General features: G+C 38.8%; 3 protein-coding genes and 1 long non-coding RNA gene across 5 annotated transcripts in view; 2 read left to right on the top strand and 2 right to left on the bottom strand.

The window, feature by feature from the left end:
• Window positions 1-311: 311 nt before the first annotated feature.
• On the top strand, window positions 312-3634 carry LOC133208252 (uncharacterized). The gene is made up of 2 exons (XR_009724303.1): window positions 312-677; window positions 3357-3634. It is a non-coding gene; the product is annotated as an uncharacterized LOC133208252 (long non-coding RNA).
• PRPF38B (pre-mRNA processing factor 38B) lies at window positions 1365-10977 on the bottom strand. The gene is made up of 6 exons (XM_061345985.1): window positions 10543-10977; window positions 7280-7348; window positions 6606-6757; window positions 6461-6521; window positions 3716-3939; window positions 1365-3456 (listed from the first exon to the last, which is right to left on the bottom strand). Exons 1-6 carry the CDS (start codon window positions 10825-10827, stop codon window positions 2604-2606), a joined length of 1644 nt encoding a protein of 547 aa, XP_061201969.1. The 5' UTR covers window positions 10828-10977; the 3' UTR covers window positions 1365-2603.
• Window positions 10978-11327: 350 nt separating this feature from the next.
• On the top strand, window positions 11328-24389 carry HENMT1 (HEN methyltransferase 1). Of its 2 annotated transcripts, XM_061345989.1 has the most exons (8): window positions 11328-11604; window positions 12820-12996; window positions 17661-17792; window positions 18694-18806; window positions 19625-19759; window positions 20166-20348; window positions 21902-22079; window positions 23949-24389. In XM_061345989.1, exons 3-8 carry the CDS (start codon window positions 17676-17678, stop codon window positions 24348-24350), a joined length of 1128 nt encoding a protein of 375 aa, XP_061201973.1. In that variant the 5' UTR covers window positions 11328-11604; window positions 12820-12996; window positions 17661-17675; the 3' UTR covers window positions 24351-24389. The 2 variants fall into 2 exon arrangements, with proteins under 2 accessions (XP_061201973.1, XP_061201972.1); XM_061345988.1 differs by lacking the exon at window positions 11328-11604 and having other exon boundaries at window positions 11953-12996.
• The window catches only part of EEIG2 (EEIG family member 2), a 32746-nt gene continuing 31667 nt past the window's right edge, over window positions 23781-24859 (bottom strand). Inside the window, exon 11 of the mRNA XM_061345986.1 lies at window positions 23781-23990. Coding sequence (XP_061201970.1) covers window positions 23885-23990 — 106 coding nt within the window. The 3' untranslated portion in view covers window positions 23781-23884. The remainder of the gene's footprint in view (window positions 23991-24859) is intronic.

Genomic DNA, 24859 nt, shown 5'->3' with positions numbered 1-24859 from the left:
AATTACTACTTGTGAGCACAGACTGTGCCAGTTCCTGTTGAAAAACTGCCTGGTGCCTCTGGTTTTGTGGCTCCTTAACCAGATCTTTTTCTGTACAACGTGAAGGTAGCATATATTTTGTTTTGTAAAAATCATACTCACTTTTCAGCTAAACTTAAGTAGTATCCTCCATAAAGCCAGATAAGATGCTGTTTTCTTGAACAAGACACAGCAACTGCTCAAACTGACTAGAGTATTTCTCTATATTCCTTATTTTCCTTTATTCCACAAACTTTTAACTTCAGTAAACACACTGTGATTACAATTTTCTTTTTAGAATGTTTTTTCTTCAGTTTCTTCTGCAGTTGTAAATATATCAGTTGAAGATAAGTCTTTGCACAAGCTGTATCAAAATGTTCACTATCTTAATTGTAGTAAGAGAGCACTCTCCACTTTCAGGTCAAAGATTGTTTCTTAAATAGCTGGATTTTGCTTGAAAATAAACTGTTCTTTCACTGTATTTCTCAACCATGGTAGAGGGGGAGGAATGCTGAAGAAAGAACTGGAATCAACAGTCAATTTTCCCTTGACAGAACACTGGCCTTGCAGCCTCTGCCCAAGGGAGTACTCGTTTTAAAAATTTCTGAACTGAAGGGGAAAATTAACAAGGCCGAAAGAAGCCTCTAGTGGCAAATGAGGTAAATTACACTTCTTATTTTGCCAGAAATCACGCACTGCCCTGGCAGCCTTCAAGGACAGCTCTCATCAGCTAGCCAGGGCATTTCTTAAATGGCCAATACAGTTTTTCTCCTCCCATGATGACAGCTCAGTATTTTAGTTTCACACTACAATGAAATGAACTTCTTAAGTGTAAGATTTGTTTCAAGGTATCAAAAATATAAACAGATGATAACTGAATGTCAGTATTAGATACTGAATGCTAAGGATGACTGTGACAAAAGACTAACTCAGAAAACAGAGCAGGAGGAAGACAAAATTGAGTTTGCTATTTCTGCTTTTTTGAATACTATGGAATGAAATGTAGTTAGCAATTTAAGCCCTGTTTTCTCCTACAGGTTTTAAAAAAAAAATCCTAATATTTAAATATCATGCCTAAATGATCTGCATCACACAGAAGTGAAAAAGGTACAAATATCAATTTATTCCTACCTTCAGGTCACTTTATGATCATGAATGAGTCACACTTAATGTTCTTCCTATTTCTGGGCTGCTGCATTTCTTTCTTTGCTACACCTTCCTACAAGGTACTTCGTATGAATAAGGGATTTTGTGTACTAAGTGTCACAAAGACTGAAAACAAAATGTGGATGAACCCAAACACTCTTCAGCTGGCAATGAACATGCAGGGAAAAGCTGACACCCAATACAAACGAATTAATTGAGAGTTTATTCCAGACGGTTCTCCTCACTCAGTACACAAGTCATCAGAATAATCTATCAAATAGACTTGGACTTTAATGATATGACTTTTTTTCTATAATGCATTTTGGTTTTTGCTTCTAACAATCTGTTAAAAAAAAAATCTGCCAGATGAAATGTTCAACACAAACTGCAACCCTTGCTATTTGTAGAAAATATGACTTAAAAAAGGACACTATCAGGTCATTCTTAATGTTTACACTTACAAAAATGCTTTGGAAGCTTGAAACTAATATCCTTTGTGATAATTTTCTTCTTCCTACTTCCCTCTTCCAACCTTCAATGCCTTTATTAGCCCAGGATTATCATAAATGACAAAGTGCAGCTGCTGATGAAAAACATAAGAAAACCACTAATGGATAAACTGTGTTAAAAAAAAATATGGAAGCTTACGTGGATTTTTTTTTTTAAACAAATAAAATGCATAGATGGCTACGGTACTCATCTGCCAACCTTTAGTGTCTGCTTGAGGTAGCCTTTCTAAAGAATTACTAAACAAGCCCCAACATCGTCCAGATCCTTGCATCAAAACCACTATCTCCTTGAAAGTCCACTCTCAATTTAATACCAGTGGCAATCAACATAATACATTTTAAAAGCTTTAAAAAAAAAAAGAAAAAAAAAAAAAAACAACCAAACAGCAGGTACAGTGGACATCCATGGTAGTTCTATATCTGCAGCCCTCAATGTACACTGTATGCACATAAATATCTCAGCTATAATACACATTCAAGATCCATCCCTAAAAGCTGTATTATGTAAAGCACAGCCACGCTAACTTCAGGATACAACCCATAATTCCACGTCTACAAAATCAAAGTAGAATTAGTGGCAGTTTATTGCCTCATACAAATTTAACCAACATGGCAACCATGCCAAAGGAATTAAAACATTTTCAGGACATATGTACAGACTGTACATTTCAGAAACATCTGAACAATAAAAATTCAAGAACAATCTCTGCATAACGAATTAAACTGAACAAATGGTTTGAAACCGTCAATGCATTGAATGGGTTTACAAAGGCACTTCCCTACCCAAAATAGGAAATGACAATCTGCAGCCTAGAGGGAGGTTGGAGAAGAGTGCTCATCAACTACTGCACAATCTCAACTTTAAGAAAAAATAAGCAGGATTTAATCAAACATTTATAGGATTCAATGTGATCCACTTCTGAAAAGAGTTCACACAGTCTCATCTTTGCTTTTCTGTTGTTTTTCTTGGCTCTCTCGTTCCGTACTTTGGCTCCTTCGACGGTCATGTTTTTCCGAATGGTCCTTGCTGTCACTGTGATCATGTTTGTGGGAACGTTCTTTGCTTCTGCTACGCTTTCTAGACTTTTCTTTGCTGGGACTCTGGTCTCGTTTTCTGGACTTGTCAACACTATCTGTTCTTCCTCTGCTTCTGCTTCTACTTCGTTTATTTGACTTCTCTTTACTTTCATTTTTATGTTTACTTGCTTTATCTTTGCTCCTGCTTCTGCTGCGCTTACCTGTGTTCTTACTTCGGCTCCTACTCCTATGCTTTCTTTCCCTGCTTCGACTTCTACTATGTTTTCTCTCTTTTTTGGAATCCCTCTTGTCATCCCGGTGTTTCTTGTCATCCTTGTCATCTTTGTGTCTTCTCTCTTCTGTATCACTCTTACTTTTCCTTTCTTTTGATCTTTCTCTAGAGCGATCTTTTTCCCTCTCACTACCCCTTTCTTTATCATAATCTCTCTCCTTTTTCCTGCTCCGTTCATTCTCTTTCTCTCGCTCCCTGTCCCTGTCTCTTCTATCTCCTTTCCTGTCACGACTTCGACTACGGCTTCTGTATCTGTCCCTGCTTCTGCTTCGCCTTCGTTCCAGTGTGCGATCGGTGCTGCGAGATCTCCGCCTTTCTTTTTCTCTCTCTTTAGCTTCACGTTCTAATCTCTGCCGTTCTCTTTCTCTTTCTAGTTCTCTATCAAAGCTAGATGATCCATGACCTTCCCGATGATGACTTCTGCTTCTGGATCTTCTGGGAGACCTCCTGGGACTGATGGATCGTCTTGGAGACCTTTTAAAACAAGAGATATCAAACATGAAACACCACCTTCTGAAGTTAAGGGACCCTGTTTAGTTTCCTATCTATACTTTATGTGAACAATCTTCATTTAATCTTAAATACCAAATATTGTCTGATTATTTTGATCCATTAGCATCCATAAACTGTTTGTCTTTTGCCTTAAAGCCTATCCCACTGAAAAGACAACATGTTTCTGGTAACCACTAGGTTCAGTATGAAACTTTTGACATTCTTTTAACACATAAATGACCTTGAACGTCTACGTTCCACATGCCGGTCTATTTCTTCTATTCCCTCCTTGCACTCTTTCTTGATTTTTCTAGGTCTGCTTTTAATTTGCTGGTCAATGGCTTTCTGGACTGGCACAGGAATTCTTGGAAACAATGTGGAAAACCATTCAAGCTTAGTGAGGAAGGAACGAAGCATCTCTCCGATGGTCATGACACAACCCCCACCTGCCTTCACATCCAGGTCCTACAAAATACAAGCAAAAAGATATCCTGATGGTCAAAAATACTCTGTGCTAATTTCCAAAAAAAAAAAAAAAAAATAATAAAAAAAAAAATGCTGCTACACTACTGCCCTCTTGAAGCCTCATGATTATGAAAAGTTACTTGTCTCATATTCTAATACATTTCCTCAGAAAAATTCAAAGTCTGCACCTTTCAAATTTGGCACTATGTTACAGAAAGGGAATGGGACTTAATATATATGCATGCAGGCACATACTAATCCTGCAGCCATCTGGATGGTACGGAACTGCTGAGGAAGAGATTAACGCAAAATCCCCTTACACAGTCTGGCTATACAGTATGATCTTGTATGTTATCTGAATGCCACAAAGATGAGAAGTCCTCTCAAACTACATTTAATACTCCATTTTGTGGATGCACAACTGCATACCATCATACCCAACCCTGTGGCCTAAATCATTTAAGAACTACATAACTGCCTATCTAAAAATGATCACAGAAAAACCTCTAGTACAAAATGGCATCCTACCAGAATTGGAAGCAATAGCAAACCAACTGCCATGAAGCAGTGAGGTTTCTAATTTAGAAACATGTAAAAAAATAAATAAATGAACAAATAATTGGAAACGCATAATCCATGATGACCATTGTCTCTGAAAAGGGTCATTACCGCATGAAGGCCTTCTTGCTATGCCCTCTCACAGCTCAGGACATGTTAGTCAGCTATTGTCAGTCCCAAACCTATAGTGCAAGCACACAAGGAAAGTGAGATTTGTTATCTAAACAGGAAGAGAAAATCTAAATGTAAAACTGCTTGCACTCACACACATTTAAGTGTTCAGAGATACAGTTTTTCCAAATATAATCGCTGCAGAGATCTAAAGAAGAAAAAAAGGAGTTAAACGTAGCACCTGGAGAGTATGTACAGTTAAGCAAAATAAACATAAGAAGCATTTTTAAAAATTAACTCTGTATCCTTGGAAGATTTTCACAGCAGCATGACAAAAGATGAACTGCTTCCACATATCTTAAGAACTGGAGGGGGAAAAAGGTCCTGCAGGTTTAAGTAATTCCATATATATAAATATATTTGATTTATTCTAATGAGCTTGATGAGGATTGGTTACAAGCAGCCCCAAGCACTTTTTCCCTACATACCACAAAGCTACTGAAAGCAGCAAGGAAAGAAACACTGATTCCAAAAATATACTGGGAGGTTTTAAAAAACATATACTGATCACCAGTATCTGCAAGAACTGAAATGCATAAACTACAAGAACTGCTGTGAATAACGAACCAGTTAAGACCTGCAAAATGAATCACGCTTGTGATCACTTTTTTGTCCTGGGTATCAAGCTGTTTGTGGGACCCTGAAAATGAAGCCACCCCAATTCTATTCATAAATTACCACACTGCAGAGAAGAGCTCATGTTAACTAGCACCACCTGGGGGAGAAGGAGGATATCACAGTGATGCAATCGAGATTTCAATTTGCTTGGATTTTTGTTACAAACATACAATAACATAAGTTTACCTGAAATAACAGCTGTTTCCTTTGGCAGTGTTTTTGATACTTAGCATGAAAGAAGCTGTTTAAAATAAATACACTGCATGGCAGTCAGATACAGGTATCATTAACACTATTTTTAATATAAGCATTTGGACATCATTTGCAACATTTGAAATTTCTTGAAGTAGATCCCTACTGTCACACTGAAGAGGGCAAGGGATCCTTCCTGTGCCATTCTTAAATCTAGGATGCAATGTAAAACCTCCTCAATACATACAAATTGCAAGAGTATACTGAACTTCATGGACTGAGCAACCTCACCCACCAGCTCCTAGTCAGCTTCTGCAGACAATACACATCAGAACTATCGTACAAACAGCATACTCCTATCTGACCACATAATAATGTGGTCTCTTCACTGTTTCTTTTGGGGGTTTGCCCCATTAACAAAGACATTACTAGAAACAATGCCACCTTACACAGTAATTAGGCTGGTTGTTTCTACTCTGAAAAAATCCTGGACATGAACAACCACCATAGAGATTTTGGTGGATTTTTCAAGGCCAGTCTTGGTTTCCACTATGTACTTCCCACTCTTCTATGTTAAGCACCAATTCCTCCTGTTCCAGCCATTAATGCAAAACACAAATTTGGCACTCTGAGGAATGAATATACCTTGCTGAAAAACCCTTCTTTTTCTAAAAACTGCATGGAAGCTACACTCACAGCGCCTGCTGTCTGTAGTCTGGTTTAATAAACCTGTTTCATGTGGCTTTGTAGTATTTGACACAGAAACATCCTAAGCAATAGACAATTCTGTTAAATCTTCGAAACCTAAGCTTAATGACCCAGGTCCCAGCTCAGGCCTGCTTCTTGCACTAATGAATTAAATAACAAGAACATAACATTGCAACATTCAAACTACAGAAAACGTTATCAAGGAATGTTTAAATTTATAGCAGTTACATGAAAAGAAACAAAAGAAAATGAATTATTACCCTCGCCGACATACCTCTTCATCATCAAGAAAGGATTCAAACCAGTCCCATAGATCTGTAGGTGGCTGTGTGTACCTTTAAGTACAAAAAGAATGCAGAATCTTAATACAGCTTTCTGTGTATTAAATTAATCATTAGTTTTATTATATTGATACTTACCTAATATACATAAATCCAAGAGCCCTAATATATGGGGAGTCTGTATGAGTTATAAGGCCCATCACTTGCTTACGGGTGAGTTTCAGTGTAAATAATTTGTAGAGCAGACAAAACGCAGTAGACACAATTCCTCCAGTTCCAACACCACGCACCTTTAGGAAGAAAAAAGTTAGGTGACAACGCTGAAAGTCAAAGACATTGCCCCAGCTCTGCAAAAGAATATGAGAACTATAGATGAGGTCAGACATAAGGAAAAAGTTCTTCCATGTGAGGGTGGTGAGGCACTGGAACAGCTTGCCCAAGGAAGTGGTGAATGCTCCATCCCTGGCAGTGTTCAAGGCCAGGCTGGAGGGGGATTTCAGCAACCTGGTCTAGCAGAAAGTGTCCCTGCCCATGGCAGGGGCGTTTGTAGATGACCTTAAGGTCATTTCCAACCCAGAATTCTATGATTCTATAACTAACATAGGATGAAATCTAAATCTGCAAATAGATCTGTGTGGAAAATGTAACACTTCTTGCATCCACAGCTCTGGAAGCATGGGGAACACATCAATTCTTTGTAATAAACATTGTTACATCTACGGACTGAGCCAACATACAAGCAAGTTTTGGCCTATGCTGAGAAATTTGTTTATCAGACAGAAAAATGTAAGGAGGCACGTACTTCTACTTACCCCTCCACACATCCCTGTCTGGCCTGCTGTTTTTCGGCTCCCCTTTTCCCATGGTTCAACATGTGTAACCTGAAAGAGTTGGCGGAAAAAAAGAAAATTACAGTTTCAACCTCCATAATGTTTTACACAAACCTAATGTAAACAACAGATATCCTAATCAATCATAAATAGCTTGTCTTCTGCAAAATTCAAGATCAAGACTGCTTTGTCATTAAAGCAAAACATTTGGGTTTTTTAATTACCACATTAAGAAATTATAGCTAGACAAATTAACTTTAAAAACAAACAAACAAAACATAAAACCCCCAAACACCCCCAAAGCAAGCATCCATGTTTATTCTATGATCCACATACTTTCAAGTACTTTATGACTAAATTGCATCATTACCATTTTCTATGGCAACCAAACTATTACTTTCATTTAAACTATCTCCTAACCAAGTTTAGTAACACCTGCTGATGACACGTACAGAAGTCAAAATCTACAGTCTCATAGTCATATTCCATGAATTTAGCTAGAGATTTAAGTACCACCTAAAATTAGGGCAAAAATTAAAACGTCAATCAAGTGTAGTGTGTAGTGGAAAAAGGGTCTTTTTCTGTACACTGCAGTGATGTTCTTGGATAAAATGGTTTCTAAGTACTAATTGGATAAATCTTCCCTAATTCCAGTCTTTTAAGATGCATTTAGAAGCAAGTGCACAAACACAGTTACCCAACACCATTCCACAAATTTGACAATAAATCACAAGGGATTTAAGAACTATGAAAGCGTTCAAGCTATATTTGAAATTGTGAAATGCAGAGAAGTTAAATTTGACTCAATAAGCAAGTACATTTCGTCAACACATCAACTTTAAAAAGCAAGCAAAAACGATACAGTAGTGTTACAATGGATCTGGGATAAGATTTTGTGGCCTGTAGTTTACACTCAAAACGCTTTAACAATACTTGAAACAAAACTAAGTGCACGATCACCTGAAATCAGAGATATGCCAACGGCTGGAGCTGCTGAACTCTCTTGGGTGCTTTTTTTTTTTTTTGTGAGATGCCAGTACTGCGGAAATCAAAATCCACTTGACTTCCTGTATTATTTGCATCATACAAGAAGTTCACAAATACTTTGTAAACAATACTGCACATCCTTCTCATTTTTTACACTTTTGCCTCTCACAGGAAATAGAAAGTTTTTTTTTTAGTCGAAGGATCAAGTACAATACTATCACAATGGCAGTTTTCATTTTTTTACTTATTAGCCACAATCAAAATAAACATGCTGGTTAAAACAAACAAAACAAACAAAGAAAAAACCCAGAAGGCCTTACAACAATACTCATTTCACAGGAGTACTTAAAGTTTCGATGCTACAAAGACTGCTGTATATGCTTAACTTGCTGGAAGAAACAGATTAAATGAAGTTAAAGGCATGCACATGGTGCTAACATCGGGGATAAAGAAGAGAAAGTCATCCACTTTGCAGATAAGAAAACTGAAACAAGACCAGAACTACAAGTGAATATATTCAAATACCTGGACAGAATCCATACCTTCAAAGATGGTCCCTATCACCAGCTGCCTGCGTAACTTAAGGTCATCTCTCCCAATAAACCAGCACCCATCATTCTCAGTTTTTTCTAATGAGGCACTTATTTTGGTTCCCAAACAAATACACCTGAAAATACAGCTGCTACGGTGCGCATGGTGCTCATTCAAGGGGAGGGGGAAGGGGGAGGAGGTAAAGTCTGCAATTGTTCAGAAATCTTGAAATATGAACAGAACTCAAATCATCTGAACATCAGTGAAGTACCTTAACCATCAGGTCATCTTCTCCCTCACACCTATTGAGTAAGAAGCTGAGCTTTCTCTTTATTTAGAACACAGAATAAACTGTCAATTAGCGTAAACAATCTTTATTTACATTGGATTAATAAGCAGATAGTTAATGGTTTATCAAATTTCTTACACAATTTAAGACACTTAAGGAATGAAACACTGAGACAAGCAAATGAACTATATGACCTACTGCAGTTAAGCTCTACCAATACTAAGAAGACAAATCACATAGGTTTCTTCTAAAAAATTTTCAGCACTGGCCATCAACTGCAAAAATAAACTTTGCTGCTTTCAATTCTGACAGTAATAAAGATTTATCTAATATGCAGCAAGTGGTAAATTAACTGAAAAGAAGCTTTGTCAACAATCGATGTTACTTTAAGTATTAGGAGAACTGAGTAGTCCACTCCAAATGACAGAGGCAAGGAGAGAAGTGCTACCGTTAAGATGAAAAATAGTAGTACTGTCTTCATAAGTATGTGCGAACAATGCCAAAAAATCTCAAAACACTTCTGTGGAGTTACTTTTAATGACAGTGCCCTAAGTAACTAGATTTCCCCTGCTTAAATAAGACAAAAAGGCTACCTTTTATTTTTATTTCCAAGTATACTGAAACCCTCTGACACAGTAACATCATCAAGTAGAATCAATTCACCCGACAAAAAAAAACACCTCAATCACCACCAAAGCACAGCTGACTGAAGACATCAGCTCTAAATTATATAAGTTTTGCTCTCATTATCAGAACAAAGGATGGCGCTGTGTTGATGAGCATTAATTATGCATACCTCCACCTGAGAGACTGGCTTGGTGGAAGCCTTGCTGCAAAACTGATTCAGTACTGCTAACAAACAAGAACGGAGACATGGGTGCACTGATACCGTTCAGTTATATTCCCAGCACTGCCTACTTAACACCAAAAGCAGCACTAAACTGAACAGGTTTTTGACTGGGTGCGAGGGGTGGATCCTGACCTCTGAGGAAGAAAGCCACATGCAAACTCCTGCTGAAATCACTTCTGCGCAGTTACACAGCGCCGTCAGCTCCTGGGCTGCGCGCAGTGCCCGTCTGTGAAGTGACATGCAGATCGGGTCTCCTCTCCCTTCAAATGAGAGCGCGGTCCTCAGACGGCCATTTCATCCCCACTGCTCCGGCTCACGCTGCCCACTTAATAACCTGGAACTCCATTATTTCAAATCCGAAGCGGAACACGTTTGTGGTGTAAGGAAAACAGCACCGTTAAATCCCCAATCAAGCACTAAAAAATACATTTGCTCCCATCGCTCACAGCATGATAAGTGACAGGAAAGCAAAAGAGAGAACCAGCAGCAACCAAAGTCTTCCCCCTTTCAAAAACCCCCACCACGAGGAGGCTCGGGCCAAGTGCCAGCGCAGCCCCGGGGGGCCCGGGGCGCGGCCCGCAGGCTCACCTTGAAGTAGATCTCATCCACCACTTCGTGGTAAGTCTTGAGTTCATAGAGCTGCACCTTGAAGTAGGGCGACGAGAGGATGTTGGTGAGGATCATCGGGTTCAGGTTCATAGTCTTCTCGTTGCCCCACAGTGGCAGCACATTCCCCTGCTTGCCTGAGGCCGCCGGCTTGGGGGCTCCGCTCTGCAGCTGCTGCTGGGCCGGTGGGACGGCACCAGGCTGGTGCTGGGCCGCCTGCTGCCCCTGGCAGTTCCCAGCGCCGACGGCGGGGCTGTTGTTGGCCATAGCGGCTCAGGCCCGGGGCAGGGCGGCAGCACGCGGCCGGCGGGGCGCACGAACAACCGGGCCACACCACACCAGATCGCGGACTCCTGAGCCAGCCGCAGCCTCCACCAACCGCTGACAAGATGGCGGACTCCACGGAAGTGACGGAAGCACCTTCCGGGACTGAACCGGCCAATCCCAGCGGGGGAGAGTAGCGGCACTGGGCGCGAGAATACCCCCCCTTCCTCTGGTCCCTTCCCGCGGTGTGGCTGTGGAGGTCTTTCTCTTTCAGCCGCCAGCCCCTCACGTAGCTTAAAGGCGAGACCTGTCGCCAGCTTTTCTTTCTCGTTTCTGGGTCGCGGGGATCGCGTTGTCCTTTGCTCGAGGCTCGCTAATGGCCAGGCCGAGCACAGTGCGCGGCGGTCGGACAGCTACTGTCACCGAAACGCCACAGTCCACGCCAGACATTTAGCTAATGCGGTAGTGGGGCCATCGGTCGTGCTGGCCGTTGCTAACGAGAGCAGGGCGCAGCAGGGGAGCGAGCACCGGCGGCGCTAACAAATAAGGTCAAAGTCGTTGAGCTTGCAGGGATCTCTGAGGAAACGTGTATCTGCGGCCAGGGTACAGCAAAGCTGGCGCACTAAAACTAGCGCTGGCTATGAGGCCTGCTCTGCCAGCAGGTAGAGCAGCTTCTGAGGGTTTGTCATACACCAAAAAAAAAACTGTGCTGCTAAATTCAAGCTGAACATCTTCGGAAATGAGTAATACTGCATACAGACTCGGAACAATGAGAATTAGGTTAAAGCATTAAGATTTAAGAAAGTAACTGTTAAATGCCAGCGGGAAACAAAAGATAAATTCCTTCAGTTTTGCCTGAAACTTAAATATGTCAAGGTTACGTTTAACTCATTATTCAAAGTTTTCCAGCAGGTTTTTAGCTGCACGCTCTTTTGCAAAAGCAAAATAATAATACATTAAAAAAACTAGTTACAAACTTTGATGTCAAGCTTTAACCACAAGTACAAAAGGGAAACCGAATGTACAGGAATTGCCAAGAGATTCTAAACATGGAATGAATGTGCAATGAAATAACTGAAAGCCCACCAAAGTGACAGCAACCTAGGACAAGACACATTGTACACAGAGAAGGGCGCTGCATTGCTCAGCGCAAAAGGAAAGGGATGCAAAGTGAAGTTGGTTTGGAAGCATCTGTGGAAATAGCATCTCTAGTTGTATACTATTTAAAACTTATTTATATTTTGAATTTGAGAAGTAATTGATTTTGAATTTAAATACTTCCAGCAGTATTTACCTCCTTGTAAATAGAGTATAATCACTCTTCATTAGATGTTGAAAACCTTGTAAATAGAACATCTTCACTCTTCATTACAAACTGAAGCCCTGAGAAACAGTGACTCATCTTCATTAATCTGGCCCTTTAACATATCTTAGAGCTCATACTGTAGCAGAGAAGTGTTCTTATCAGGGCTCAGTTTTGACAGTTACCATTTTCTCTAAACTGCCTGCTCTGCTATCTAAGCTCTTCACTTAGCTTAGAAAAGCACTCCCCTTTTCTAGGAATAACTTGTCCAGCCTCCTTTTGGCCTCCTTGTCCCAAAGATACTAACAAAACCATTTATTAGCAGAGGACTCGACCATCCTGAGGCAGCAAACATCCATTTAACAATCTCATGAAATTAAAGAACTAACCACAAAATTAATTCTAAGGAGTTGTTGTAGCAGTGAGGTAATCTTGCTCTGGAGACAGCTAGCTAGAGTACTGAATTTGAAGCTGATTGATTCTGGTGTGTTTTTTTTAGGGTATCCTTGACTCTCTGAGCACTTTCTTAATGTCTTGTGTAATCATTTCAAGACAGCCTGTATTTCTGTTGTAATTTATGTTACCAGATTGTGTTTTCATGTGTTTATCTTTTGCTGTTGGAATATTTAGTCAGTATGGTTCAAACCTCAAGTGGTTTTCCTCTGCATGACATTTTTGTTCTTCTTATGCAGATCCTTTTTGGTGGTGATGCTGAAACCTTTACACCTGCAAACTAGGAAGCTGTTTGCTCAAAATGAGATTTTCTTTCCTCAAGCATCCCAGATGGTCTTTATACAGAACAGAGCCAAAACAAACACACACTTGAACAAGGAGAACTTCAAGGAACTATATATATAATAATAAAAAAAGTAAGAGGATGGTGCTGTATGCAAAAGCCTAGCCTCCCTTCTCATTCAACAGATGAATTCTGAATTTTCTCAAACAGGCCTACTCTGTTAGTTGAATCTCAGGAGAAAAGTATCAGTACCTAGTCACTGAACATCCTCTGAACCTGGTGTGAGAGGAATGCCTGTTAGCTCTTCTTGAATTATAGGTTAAGCAGTATTGCTGCATGTATTTTTCTGTCAAATATCAGTGCAGTGTCTTCTGGCAGTAGTGCTGCATTAGATGCCTACTCTTACCACATTTAATTATGTGCACTTCAGCTTCAAAGGGAAAGTCCAGGAACTGCATACAGTTCTCTTTCTCATCCCAAACACTTAAGGATAAAATAGGTTTTAGCAACTTTTATTCCAGTATAGTCATATATTTTTTGCTCTTTGTATGGTACAAAAGTAAAATGCTTCTCTAAAAATAGCTTGCTTAATTTGTGGGGATACTTAACTAAATACAACCTGAACTTTCAGTTTGAATTTACAGATTGTAATGTTAGAAATACCCTTGAGCTGAAGTTTCTGAGGAACGTCATCAACTTGGACCTTGTTTGAACAGAGGGTGCACTAGATAACGTCTAAAGGTCCCTCCCAGCAGAAATGATTCTATGATGTCATGACAAGTAGATACACCACTGCATGAAGGAGGGAGATGTGTGACACGATGGACCAAAACAGACTTTAGACATATTAAATGATTATTTTTTTAATGAGAGAATGCATAAATTTCATGAGGAATAATCACAATATTTTTTCAAATATTTTTTTTTCTAGCAAGAAGATCAGATTCCCTGGTCTCAAAGCAGATTGTGCAGCTTAAAACTACTAATAGGGCTGTCTATTTCTTTCATGTTGCCAATCTTCAAAAGATGTGATCTCTAGTCAATTTTGCCACCCAATACAAAACAATGAAAACAGAGATTTCTATGACTACATTGTTTGATAATGGAGAATTAAACATCTGATAATTCTGAAGGTTTTACTTACAGTGGTACATTTTTGGGTGAAGTCTTACAAAGGAAATGGTGTGAATTCACAATCTGTTGCAAATTTCTGTATAACTTCACTACTATTCTTTCCCCCCCTTTTTTTTTTTCTCTTAATAATGTCATATTGACTTATGAGTAGAATTTTACAGGGTACCAAAATCTATCTCATTTTAACCCAGGACATTAAAGACTTCTATTAATAAACTTTACAATATTTCACTGAGATACAAATATTATCCACAGTTTATGGACTGTCTAATTAAGACACAAGTAGTAAATGATAGTTCAGGATTAAACTCTGATTCAAGCAAAAAGAACAACTGAGTTATAAAACAAAGAGACTTGAACCTATCTTTTCTTGTGCAAGGTATTCACACCCTTAGTTCAATAACAGTTTATTTTCTTTGCTAAAAAGGACCTAATTAAAAAGTTAAAATCAATTTACTAGACTTCTCAAAGGCATTTAATGGGAATCATTCTCTACACATAGTTTCTGCTTACAGCCAAATTGGGTTATGCAGGTCTTTAAAGCCTGTTGAGGAAAAATCTCACAAAAGTAATTGACCAAGTATTATATATAAACTTTAAAAGAAGTTTGCTCTATACATGTTGTAACATCACTGATCCTTATGTATCTAAACCCTATTTGCAAGCCAAACTCTCATTGAAATAGCAGCTCATAGGCTGCCTCATATACTGTTGCTAGCACTTCACTGTTGTAACAGAAAAAGACACCAACTGTGAAATTGTATGGGTGGTTCCATATTTCTAGTACTCATAAGCCAAAAATAATATAAAGAAAATTGCTGTTATATTCCAAAACCTAAAAAACGGCTTCAAACAGAATGAAATCATTCCAGTATCTTGAACTAATTGAAAGTGGCTGGATTACCAGTTTGCAAGCACACTTAGATACATTCCCTAGCTATTAAGTAAACAAGATAGCTAGACTGTTGTTAGCTACTTATATATGCTCTGCATAGGCCACATCCTGCAAAACTTACAGCATTAAACAAGAGTCAAGGTTAAACAATCACAGGCAGGTTTCAGCATAAAGACTTTCAGTATTTTCTGAAAACTAAACCAAAAAGCATTGAAATATCATTTAGCTAACAAATCTTCTCTGCCCTCACTCCCACCAACCCTTTCCTTAAATCCTGGGCAGAGTCGATGCACAACTCTTTTTATATAGCATTACTAAAATGTTTTACATACTTGTGAACAGAAAAAGTAACAAGCAATTCAGCTCCAGGTTTTCTTTCCCAGTTTCACTGTTCATCCACACAGCTACTTGCTCTTTGAGGGACAAATCCTGCTCCAATGTGGAAAATACTCCATAAATTGCTGCAAAATACATTGATCTGATTTGGGTTGTGTGTAGTCTACCTCAGTGACCTTGACAGGACACTTGGACTTCACATCACATGCCACCACTGCAATGCCTTAAGTTTCTGTTATGGAGAGTAACAAATCCATCTGCAAGCTAAGGAGCTGTACTGAAGCATACAGCACCTGGCAGTACCAACACGAGCAGTAGGGGAATTTTTGCCTTTTTAGTGTAAAAATTAGTGGCCACCACCACTCCCAATCACCTTTTAATATACTGAGGGAAGCTGGCACAGGCAGAGATAAATAACAGCAGGTGGATCTCTGGATGCTCATTTGCTGGTAATTGTAAAATCATCCAGGTTGGAAAAGACCGTTAAGATCAAGTCCACTCTTTACTTCAGGGCTGCCGAGTCCACCACTAAACTGTGTCACTAAAGGCTTCATTTACAGTTCTAGAACACTTCCAGGGACAGCGATTCCACCACTTCCCTGGGAAGCCTGTTCCAGTGCCTGAGCACTGCCTCTGTGAATAAATTGTTCCTAATACTCAATCTAAACGTCCCCTGGTGCAGCTTGAGGCGGTTATTTCTTGTCCTACCACTTGTTACTTGGCGGAAGAGACCAGCCCCCCACCTCACTACAACCTCCTTTCAGGTAGTTGTAGAGAGGGGTAAGATTCCCCCCTGAGCCTTCTTTTCTCCAGACTAAACAGCCCCAATTCCCTTAAGCTGTTCCTCATCACACTTGTGCTTCTGTTCCGTTAAACATTAAAAGACACCACCCTACGTGAAAAGAGGTAAACAGAGGTTTTGCCGCGCTGCTTTGGTGAGCTGAAGCTCCAGACGGGAACACCCACCTCCCTGTTAAAGGGTAGCAGTTTCCCAACGCTCCCTACAACCACGCAGCATCGAGGCGTTTCCGGCCGAAGGGGTAGGTGCCACTCCAATAACCCGCACGGGGTGGAGAACTTCGAGACAGGCGGCTTCTGTTACTCAGGTGATCTGGTGAGGGCCCGCCCTCAGCTCCTGCGCGCTTTTCGCAGGGGAGGTGGTTGTTTCCTCGAGGTTAGTCCTAGGGAGAGAAAATGCAGGGAGGGGCGTGGGGGAGCCTAAAGGCAGGGGTTGAGGGGAAAGCTATCGAGAGGCCGGGGAAGGCCAGCGTCGCTCCACCATACACTTCGTAGTCGCTGCGGAGAGTGGCCCTTTGGAGAGACAGGAGGGCCAGGGCCGGGTTGGTGTGGCTACCCTGAGGCAGCGCTGGCGAGGGCTGAGGTAGCCGTGGCCGGACTTGTGCAGAGTCTGGGGAGGGCCGGGGCGCAGCCTGCGGGCGTGGAGTTTGCGGGGGGCTGGCGGTGGGTGCTTGTGAGTTCTTTCCTCAGCAGGCTTATTTTGTTTCTGGGGAGACGTGTGATTGTTCTGAACACTGAGGCCACTTCTTCTTTTGATAAATATATATATGTATAATAGATCTACGTTTACATATGTAAGATCTTCTGGTGCGTTCACGTTGTCCGCAGGCTCAGTCTAGTTGCTTTGGTTGTCTGAGCCTGGTGTTCGTTAGAGCCGGTAGTGAGCTGAGGCTGCTGGTGCTGGGGAGTTCTGTGCTCACCGTCTTTTACTTAATGCGATTCCCTTGGGAGCTCAGTCGTCGTTCATTAGGGCCTTATTTTTAAGTTTAGTGGGGATATATCTTGTTAAATATTTATGTGCGCTGAAGTGTAGTTTTTAGTAAAAGGTGGGAGAGTTGGAATTGCACTAATAGCTGTGACTCTTAGTGCCGTGTTGGATTATGTTAATTTATAGAATACAGGCACTAATAACAAGATTAGCTCATTGTAGATCTGAAGCTGAGGCCCAGCAGGGCATTTCTTTTTTGCACTATATAGTAGTTATTCCATAGGTTGTTATTTGAGTCATTTGAGTTGTAAGATAAAGAAAATAATAGGTGAGAGGCAAGAAAGCAGGCACCTCAGTGAGAAATTACCAATTTTTCCTCTCCTGCCAGAAGAGCTAGGGAAGATGAAATAAGCTGTAGTTGTGTAAACGCTATGTAGGTATGCTGGATGGAGAGTGATAAATTACGTAATTTTGTATAATGATTGCATATATATATATAATGGTTCATTAAAAGGTTATTTGCATCATATGTGGAAGGAGCAGATAGTGCCTGATCTTGCTAAATGCTATGTTTTCGACATTCTCTGAATAAAACGGGGATCAAGTCTACCTCTGCTTAATTGAGAATTGACTGCTGAAAACAGCCAACTGTAATTTCGTATGTTATAAAGTAATCTGAAAGATAAGTGTTACCTTTCTGTTTCAGTATTAGGAAAATATTATGGATAAGAACTTTAAGGAAGAAAAGTTTACAGGATTTACTAAATTTTCACCTCCTTTGTACAGACAACGCTACCAGTTTGTTAAAGATTTAGTGGAGAAATACAAACCTAAGAAGGTTGGTATGTTTTGTCTTTTTATGTTAGAAATTAAAGGTAAAAAAAAAAAAGGTCATTAGGTATTTTGGCAATAACCCTGATGCCCCCCCAGGGCTGTTGCTTTGATATTCGTTTTGAAAATTTAAGTAAGTTAATATACAGGTTGTTTTGTATTGTTTGCTCTTTTCTAATGTGTCCCTCCTCTGAAAACGCAAGAAGTTGTGGAATACCTCTGTCTTCAGGTTTAGGTCTGAAAATGGTGTTAATGTCTTCGGGAACATGCAACAAATTTGTGAGAAATACCGCAGCAGTGCATTTATGTATTTGTAGATGTAGAGGTCATGGCACTGAGATGTGCTTTTGGGTGTAACTATGAGAGTAGGATTTGTGTTTAAGTGTTTGAATTTTCTGACTTGGGGTGTAAAGTGTTGTGTGTGTGTAAACTTTCTGTTTACCTGCAGGGTTAGGGGTAGGCTGAATAGAAACAACTCATGACTTAACGCATCGAGAGCTGAGCCCTCCAACCTTGACTTTGGACTGAGAAAGAACAGTGGGATTTGGTTTGTATTCACAGTGGTTTGGATGGAGAGCAGTCCAGTGAACATCAGTGGACATGAAAATTGCCACAGCTTTCATAGTTAATACCTTATAATTACTCATATGGAAGATAATCTTCAGAGTCAGTGGAATGTTGTTTATAGCTGTAAAAACAGAAAGTTAATGCATTTAAAGTATCTTGTAGGGTCTTCAAAGAAATTTCAAATCCACATCTATCCTGCTTGCAACTGTATATTTTGGTTATGATTTTGAAATGATTCGTCATTAAAAAGTTATTTTGAAATAAATACAAAATTTGTTATGAAAGGTGAAATTTTTTGGAAATGCACAGCATTGACAAGTTGTTTAATATCTAATTTACAGGTGGCAGATTTAGGATGTGCTGACTGCACGCTTCTTTGTATGCTGAAATTCTGCAGTTGCATTGAAGTGTTAGCTGGGGTAGATATCTGTGGAAGTGTAATGAAAGAGAAAATGTAAGCTCTTGCATTTTGTTAATTTAAGGTTTGTGTTTGGCTTGACCTAGTGGCATGTTAACCTTGTTTCATGTAAAGAAATTCAAAACAAGGGTAAATGTGGAAATACCAGCTTGGCAAATGAAGAGCTATCTATTGTTGTTAGCTACATTGCACCTGGGTCCGTGCACCTGGCTGTAGATGTGCTTAACATCACTTTATGTGCCAGAGATCCAAGTCATGGAATGACCCTGAAGGTGTGTTGTGTACACCTGGGAAATAAAGCATTTGTGAATGTACTTTACAAATTTACACATTAGATGAGTACCATGCAATTTGTAGAATCAGATATGTTAGAAAAGACCTTTAAGATGATCAAGTCCAAGCATTACTCCAGGACTCTGAGGTGTTACATTTCATGTTTGTGTGTTTTGTGTGATGTAATATTTCAGAATGAAATTTGCTCATATGTTTTATTTGTTTTTATTTGGGAAAAATAAGTCTATATGATTGCCTAATAATTCCCCCAAATTCCTCTAAACTATGTCTAGAGCTGAGCTACTGTAAAAATTAAAAACATCTTTCCAAATGGCTTGAGAGTACAGTGGAAAGTTTTGTAGCTATCAGGGCAACTGCTGGATTTTCTGTCTCACTGTAGATGGTCATAAAAAGTGTTTGTATTAGAAAGTTTTTTTACTTTTTTTAAATCCCTGTAAAATTGTTAACCTTTTCGAGATTTGCAAGGGATCTGTGTAAGGTGTTAGCTAGTTCAGTTGCACAAACAATTTATCTTGCCCTAAGGTTCTTTCGGTAACATTGTATTTTCAATACTTTTGTAGGCATAAGTTGTCTCCTCTCCCTGTTGATTATTTGCAACCACGTGAAAGATCCCTAACTGTTACCTTGCATCATGGTTCAGTTGCCCATAAAGATCCTTGCATGCTTGGTTTTGACTTGGTAACGTGCATTGAACTGTGAGTATTAAGCCAACATACTATGTTTTTCCAAGTTCATCAGGGCCTGGTTTGGAATTTTGTCTGTACTAGAAACAGAGTTGATCAAACCTTACAATGAATAGAGTAGCAGAGTATGTCATCTTCCAACATGTGCTTAAATTAAGCATACTAAGAAACTGATGTGGTGCTAGCATAATGGCAGGAAAAGGATATTGATGGAAAAAGTACACAATGAAAGAGGAAATTGTCATAGACAAAAACCTCTAAGCTGCCACTCAGCCACAGTGCCAGTGCCAGTATTGCAGTGCTAAGCTTAAAATTCCAAGGTACAGATACAGGTTTAGGGTTTTTTTTGACTGGTTGTTAAGAAGATTAAGATATAGTAGGGTGTTATTAAACACATACATAAACTTATCTTTTACAGAATAGAGCACCTGGAAGAATCGGAACTAAAGAAGTTTCCTGAAGTGGTGTTTGGTTTCATGGCGCCAAGCAGGGTTGTTATCAGTACTCCAAATTCTGAATTCAACCCTTTACTTCCAGGAGTGAAGTTATTCAGAAATCCGGACCACAAATTTGAATGGACCCAATTGCAGTTTCAAAGCTGGTAAGTTTGCTGAACATCACAGCCAGCCAGCTTTGAGTGTTCAGTAGTGCGAGAAAGGAACAGCTATGTGTTTTCAAATGGTTTGTGTATGTGGTTTGGTGTCAGTGGGCTTCCACACCTGATTTGGTGAAATATTTCTTTGCTATTATAAATAGCTAAGCATATTCTGTGGGGCTTGTATTTTAGGGTGGTTGTTGTCTTTCTTTGATTGTAAATTATCTGCAAAAAAATATTTAAAACTTTTTTTTTTTTTACTATTTCTTAAACATTTTTGTATGCCTTAATTACAATTAATATGTTTGAAGTGTAAAGTAATAATTAACCTTTGCACATAATAGTAGCCTGTTACAGAAATGCTTCGTAAAACCCCAAGGAATGTGCTCACTATGTATGCTGGTATAATCAAAGCGTTCTGTTAGTCCAGATCTTTCTGTAAGAGCATGCCAATAGACATATCAAATATTCATAGTAGCATAGCATGTTGAATGAGGTTAAGTATAGTTTAGTGAATCTTGGCTCAATGACAGATTCTGTGCAGAGCATCTGTACAAAACAGAGGGTTGCATGAGCTGTATGTTAGTCTAATATCAGTAGATGAAATAAAAACAAAGAGAGAATAGGATATATATATCCTGTGTTATCATTCAGCTGTCAGGCAGTTATGGAAGAAAATGCATGGTACAGAAAGGATGCCATACCTCAGTAGCTAACTTTTAGTTAGAAACAGTCTTAAAAAATTTGCCCCTTAAATTAGTGTTTTGTTGTTTTGCCATAGACTTCGAAGCATGGAGTGGTTTTTGACTATGTAGTTCTGCAAAGCTTGAGGTGTATATTTTCCCTGAAATAATGATCTTAAAACCTGCTTGCATTATTAGCTAAACGATGAATACCTTAGAGACCCCTTATACAGCCTATAAGTAAACCTAGGTTCTACTTCTGGATGTGTGTGAATTAAAAATTACTGATACTGCTGAAGGAGTTTTTTGTTGGAGAATGTTGCGAGTAGGTAGTACCATTTTACTTCCCTGCTCCATCGCTTTTTCACACTGGCTAATGTGCAGTACTAGAAGATTGGGGTTTTTTTAGGTGTCATGTATATTGTTGTAATCTTGATTAGGTAGCTTTCATTCTTTGTACGTTTGTAACAAACCTCGCTTTTCTTGCCTATCAACTGGTCTCTTGTTTTGTGGTGTGTATGTCTTTTACGAGTTCTTTTCAAATTGTTCTCTAAAATTGGTAGGTTTTAGCTCACTTTCATTGCATTTAAGACACTAAGTAGCTGTGAACGTGCATATTCTATGCAAATACTTGAGAAATAAGTCATGTTTGGTTTCCTAAATTACCAATACTAAATGAGTCAGGCGGGGGTAGGCATATGACTACAGCTCTGATTCAGCAAATTTTGACAGTGCCTATCTTCAGGCATGTGAGTATTGCTAAAGAAAAGTCTGCTCTAGCATTCACAAGTTCAGGGTCTTGCTTCTGTTAGAGAACTCATCTTTATCACATTAAAAGATTAATGTTTAGTATGACCAGAATGTTTTGTTTCTTAGGGCTCTAGAGACTGCTAGATGTCATGGCTACTCAGTGGAATTTACTGGTGTGGGGCACCCACCAAGAGGAATGGAGAATGTTGGGTTTTGTACTCAAATAGGTGTGTTTTTTAAAAAATACCCTCAAATCAGTGTAACCACTCAGTCTGAGAAACCCACTGAAACAGTTTACGAAACAGTAAGTATTATTTTCTTTCTTTAGGAGGGTGAACAAAGGGTAAAATTCTGTATGACTTGGCTGTAAAGGTCTTCTTACTGTGGCCTACTGTCACTATCCAATCTTAGCTCTGATTAACACATACAGTCAGATCAAAAGTCTCCTAAGTACATGATTTGTGTTTCTAGTTGTATAAAGGCCTTACAGTTTTAGGTTATTTGTGAAATAGCAATATGGATGATCATTCTTACATTGACATAGTGATATCTTTAGAATGAAAATTTTCTTTCCTCCAGGCATTCTATGACAGTTACGATTTTTCCTCTAATCATTCCTTTTCTTTTGTCATGTGGTTGTTGGTGTTAAGTTTGTTTTTCAGATACATAAAAAATAAAAAGCATTAAAAAAGCATTTCTAGTGGTGTATCTTTTGCAAAAAATGCATAGTCTTGTCAAATATATTATGAGAAAGAAGACACTTCCCAGAAATTGGATCAACAGGACCTATTTTGTATGGTTTGCCATAGTTGTTAGTATTTGATATTACATCCTATTATCTGTATTCAGGTAGAGAGTTCAGATTTTTGTAAAGGCATGGCATCTTTCCAAGAAACCTGTTCTATAGTTGTAGGCATGAAACCTTTTTGGTATGTAGTGCTAAATGGCTTTACCTTTAGATAACATGAGATAATTTTTTGTGTATAGTCCTCTGCTGTGTGTTGCAGTGTGTCAGTCCAACAAAGCCCAGTGCATGTAGGTGCTATGTAGTATAAATCAAAGGGAATTTTTTTCTTTTTTGGAGATAACATGGAGTAACACTGCAAAAAGCAAAGTATATTGATTTGTTTCATTGGTTTTTTTTTTTTCTTTAATCTTAGAAGGCCTTAAGTTACTTGTTCAGTGAACATATTCTAGTATTTGACTTTGTTTATAGAGGCATATGTATATTCAAGTGACTTGTGACCTGAAGTGAAATGTGAAGATAGGTGAATGTCTATTAGTAGTTTCCAAGATATGAAGACATTCTGTACATTTGATATTTTACCTGTCATCTACTGCCCTTAATAGAATCAAGTGGTCTGTAATGTTCATCAAACTTTTATATATGTCTAGATGACTGACATGTACTAGAAATTGGTTTTATTGTATTCTGTCATTATGGAGGGAGTTTTGACATCAGTGTCCTTTAAGCTTAAACAAGACTTTTATATGTCATCAAATTAGTTTTTATTTAAGTAATTCATATTAATAAATCAACATTTCAAGAAGTAATGAGAAAGTAAGAGGACATAGTTATAGACTCTGGGGCTTCAGTGGTTGTGTGTTGGTATAAGGAACTTCCTAGTAAACTAATGGTAATAAGACTGCTTAGTTTCTTTAATTGCCTTGGAGTTAATCTCGGTGTAAAACACAGTACAAGTTCACATATTTTGATGTTAGAGGTGGGCTTTTTTTATCAGTTTCTGCATCTGTGAGGGCATATTTAATCTTTTACTCTGGAAGCAGAATGAAAGACACAGCTGCAATCCTGGTTTCCAGATGACAGTGCAGAAGTAGTTTAGAATCTATGTAGATGTGGAACTGTCACCAGAGCCTTAGGATAAGCAATGTGGAAAAGAGAATGATTAAGAAGAATTGAAGAATTGCAGGTTTTCACCTTGATTGATCTACAAGCATAGATTGAAGAAGTAAGCCTGTTTATTTTTTTTAAGTTCTGTTAACCTAATTACCATTGTAGTTGTAATACATAGTCATATTGTCTAGTTTTTCTGTTATGCAAAGATATTTAAAGTAGTAAGCAAAACAGGATTGAATTAAAAGTCATGTTTACATTTTAGAAGCTCTTTTTGACAAGCAAATACTGTTCTCTGTGTTTTTCTGTGATATAAAGGTCTTCAAAGCAGTGTATCCAAGTCTTAAGGATGAGAAGTACCTGCAGAATGCAGTGGTTAGTGAAGTTATTTTCACAGCACAAATCATTAAGCAAAGTCTGCTGAACCGTTTAATGTCGGAACACGAGGAGAATAATGATGATCCTACTGAGAGAAAATCCGAATTCCAACCTTCAGTGAACTGCTTCTCAGATCTTGGGAAACTGGCTGTTGAAAAAAGCATGGAATCATTTGTCAGTGGAAATGTGGTTTCTATACCTCTTGCAACAATCTTTTCTTTTCCCAGAGTGAATCAACTTTGTGGTACCTTTGAGAAGTTAAGCAAGCTTGTTGTTGGCCAGGTCACATTGAGCAGTGATGGCTCTGCTGTGATGCTCAATACTGAACATGAAGATAGTTAAATCACAAATTTCTCATGAGGTTGTTAAAATAATGAAAACATTTTTTTAACTCACTGAAATGGTGTGTTTAGTGTGTGAACTAGAACCAAATTATAAACTTTCCAGTATTCATCCGTCAGCACCTCTCTCATTTAGTGAAGATGAGTGCTTCTGACAAAGATCACAGTAACTCATAAGGTTTTGAAGTAGAGCATCAGGCTAAAATCAGGGAATTAATTCCTGTGAAGAAAAAATTTTTCTCCTTGTTTTCTATTACCATATTCTAGCTGTCATGACTAGATTGGTTTTGATAATCTTTTGTTAGTTCCAGGGATAGTTAATAACACAGTTAGGTTGTGCTGAATAATAAAAGTTGGACATAGGTTTAAAGCAAGCTTTTCCTGAATAGGATTGAATTTTTAGATGCTGCTTTCAAGGTAAGCCCATACTTGGCCTTTGTGAAAACCGGATATTGTTCTGATAAATTGGAATATGCTGCAAATGCTTCTTGTTCAGTAAATTGCATACTT

Source organism: Neopsephotus bourkii, unplaced genomic scaffold (assembly GCF_033783945.1).
Source record: "Neopsephotus bourkii isolate Nb327-2 ecotype Australia unplaced genomic scaffold, CSIRO-AGI_Nbou_v1 NB_250, whole genome shotgun sequence".
Lineage (NCBI taxonomy): Eukaryota > Metazoa > Chordata > Aves > Psittaciformes > Psittacidae > Neopsephotus > Neopsephotus bourkii.
The sequence above is the reverse complement of the archived record's forward strand: the minus strand, read 5'-3'. Positions and strand labels throughout refer to the sequence as shown.

What these genes read in the sequence shown, in the direction of transcription:
- HENMT1 (XM_061345989.1), top strand. Translation starts at nt 17,676, where the DNA reads ATGGATAAGAACTTTAAGGAAGAAAAGTTTACAGGATTTACTAAATTT. An exon ending in AGAAATACAAACCTAAGAAG is followed by an intron (nt 17,793 to 18,693) that starts GTTGGTATGTTT and finishes TCTAATTTACAG; the next exon opens with GTGGCAGATTTAGGATGTGC. An exon ending in CAATTGCAGTTTCAAAGCTG is followed by an intron (nt 20,349 to 21,901) that starts GTAAGTTTGCTG and finishes TTTGTTTCTTAG; the next exon opens with GGCTCTAGAGACTGCTAGAT.
- PRPF38B (XM_061345985.1), bottom strand. Translation starts at nt 10,827, where the DNA reads ATGGCCAACAACAGCCCCGCCGTCGGCGCTGGGAACTGCCAGGGGCAG. An exon ending in AGACAGGGATGTGTGGAGGG is followed by an intron (nt 6,758 to 7,279) that starts GTAAGTAGAAGT and finishes TTCTTCCTAAAG; the next exon opens with GTGCGTGGTGTTGGAACTGG. An exon ending in CCTTTCTTGATGATGAAGAG is followed by an intron (nt 3,940 to 6,460) that starts GTATGTCGGCGA and finishes TGTATTTTGTAG; the next exon opens with GACCTGGATGTGAAGGCAGG.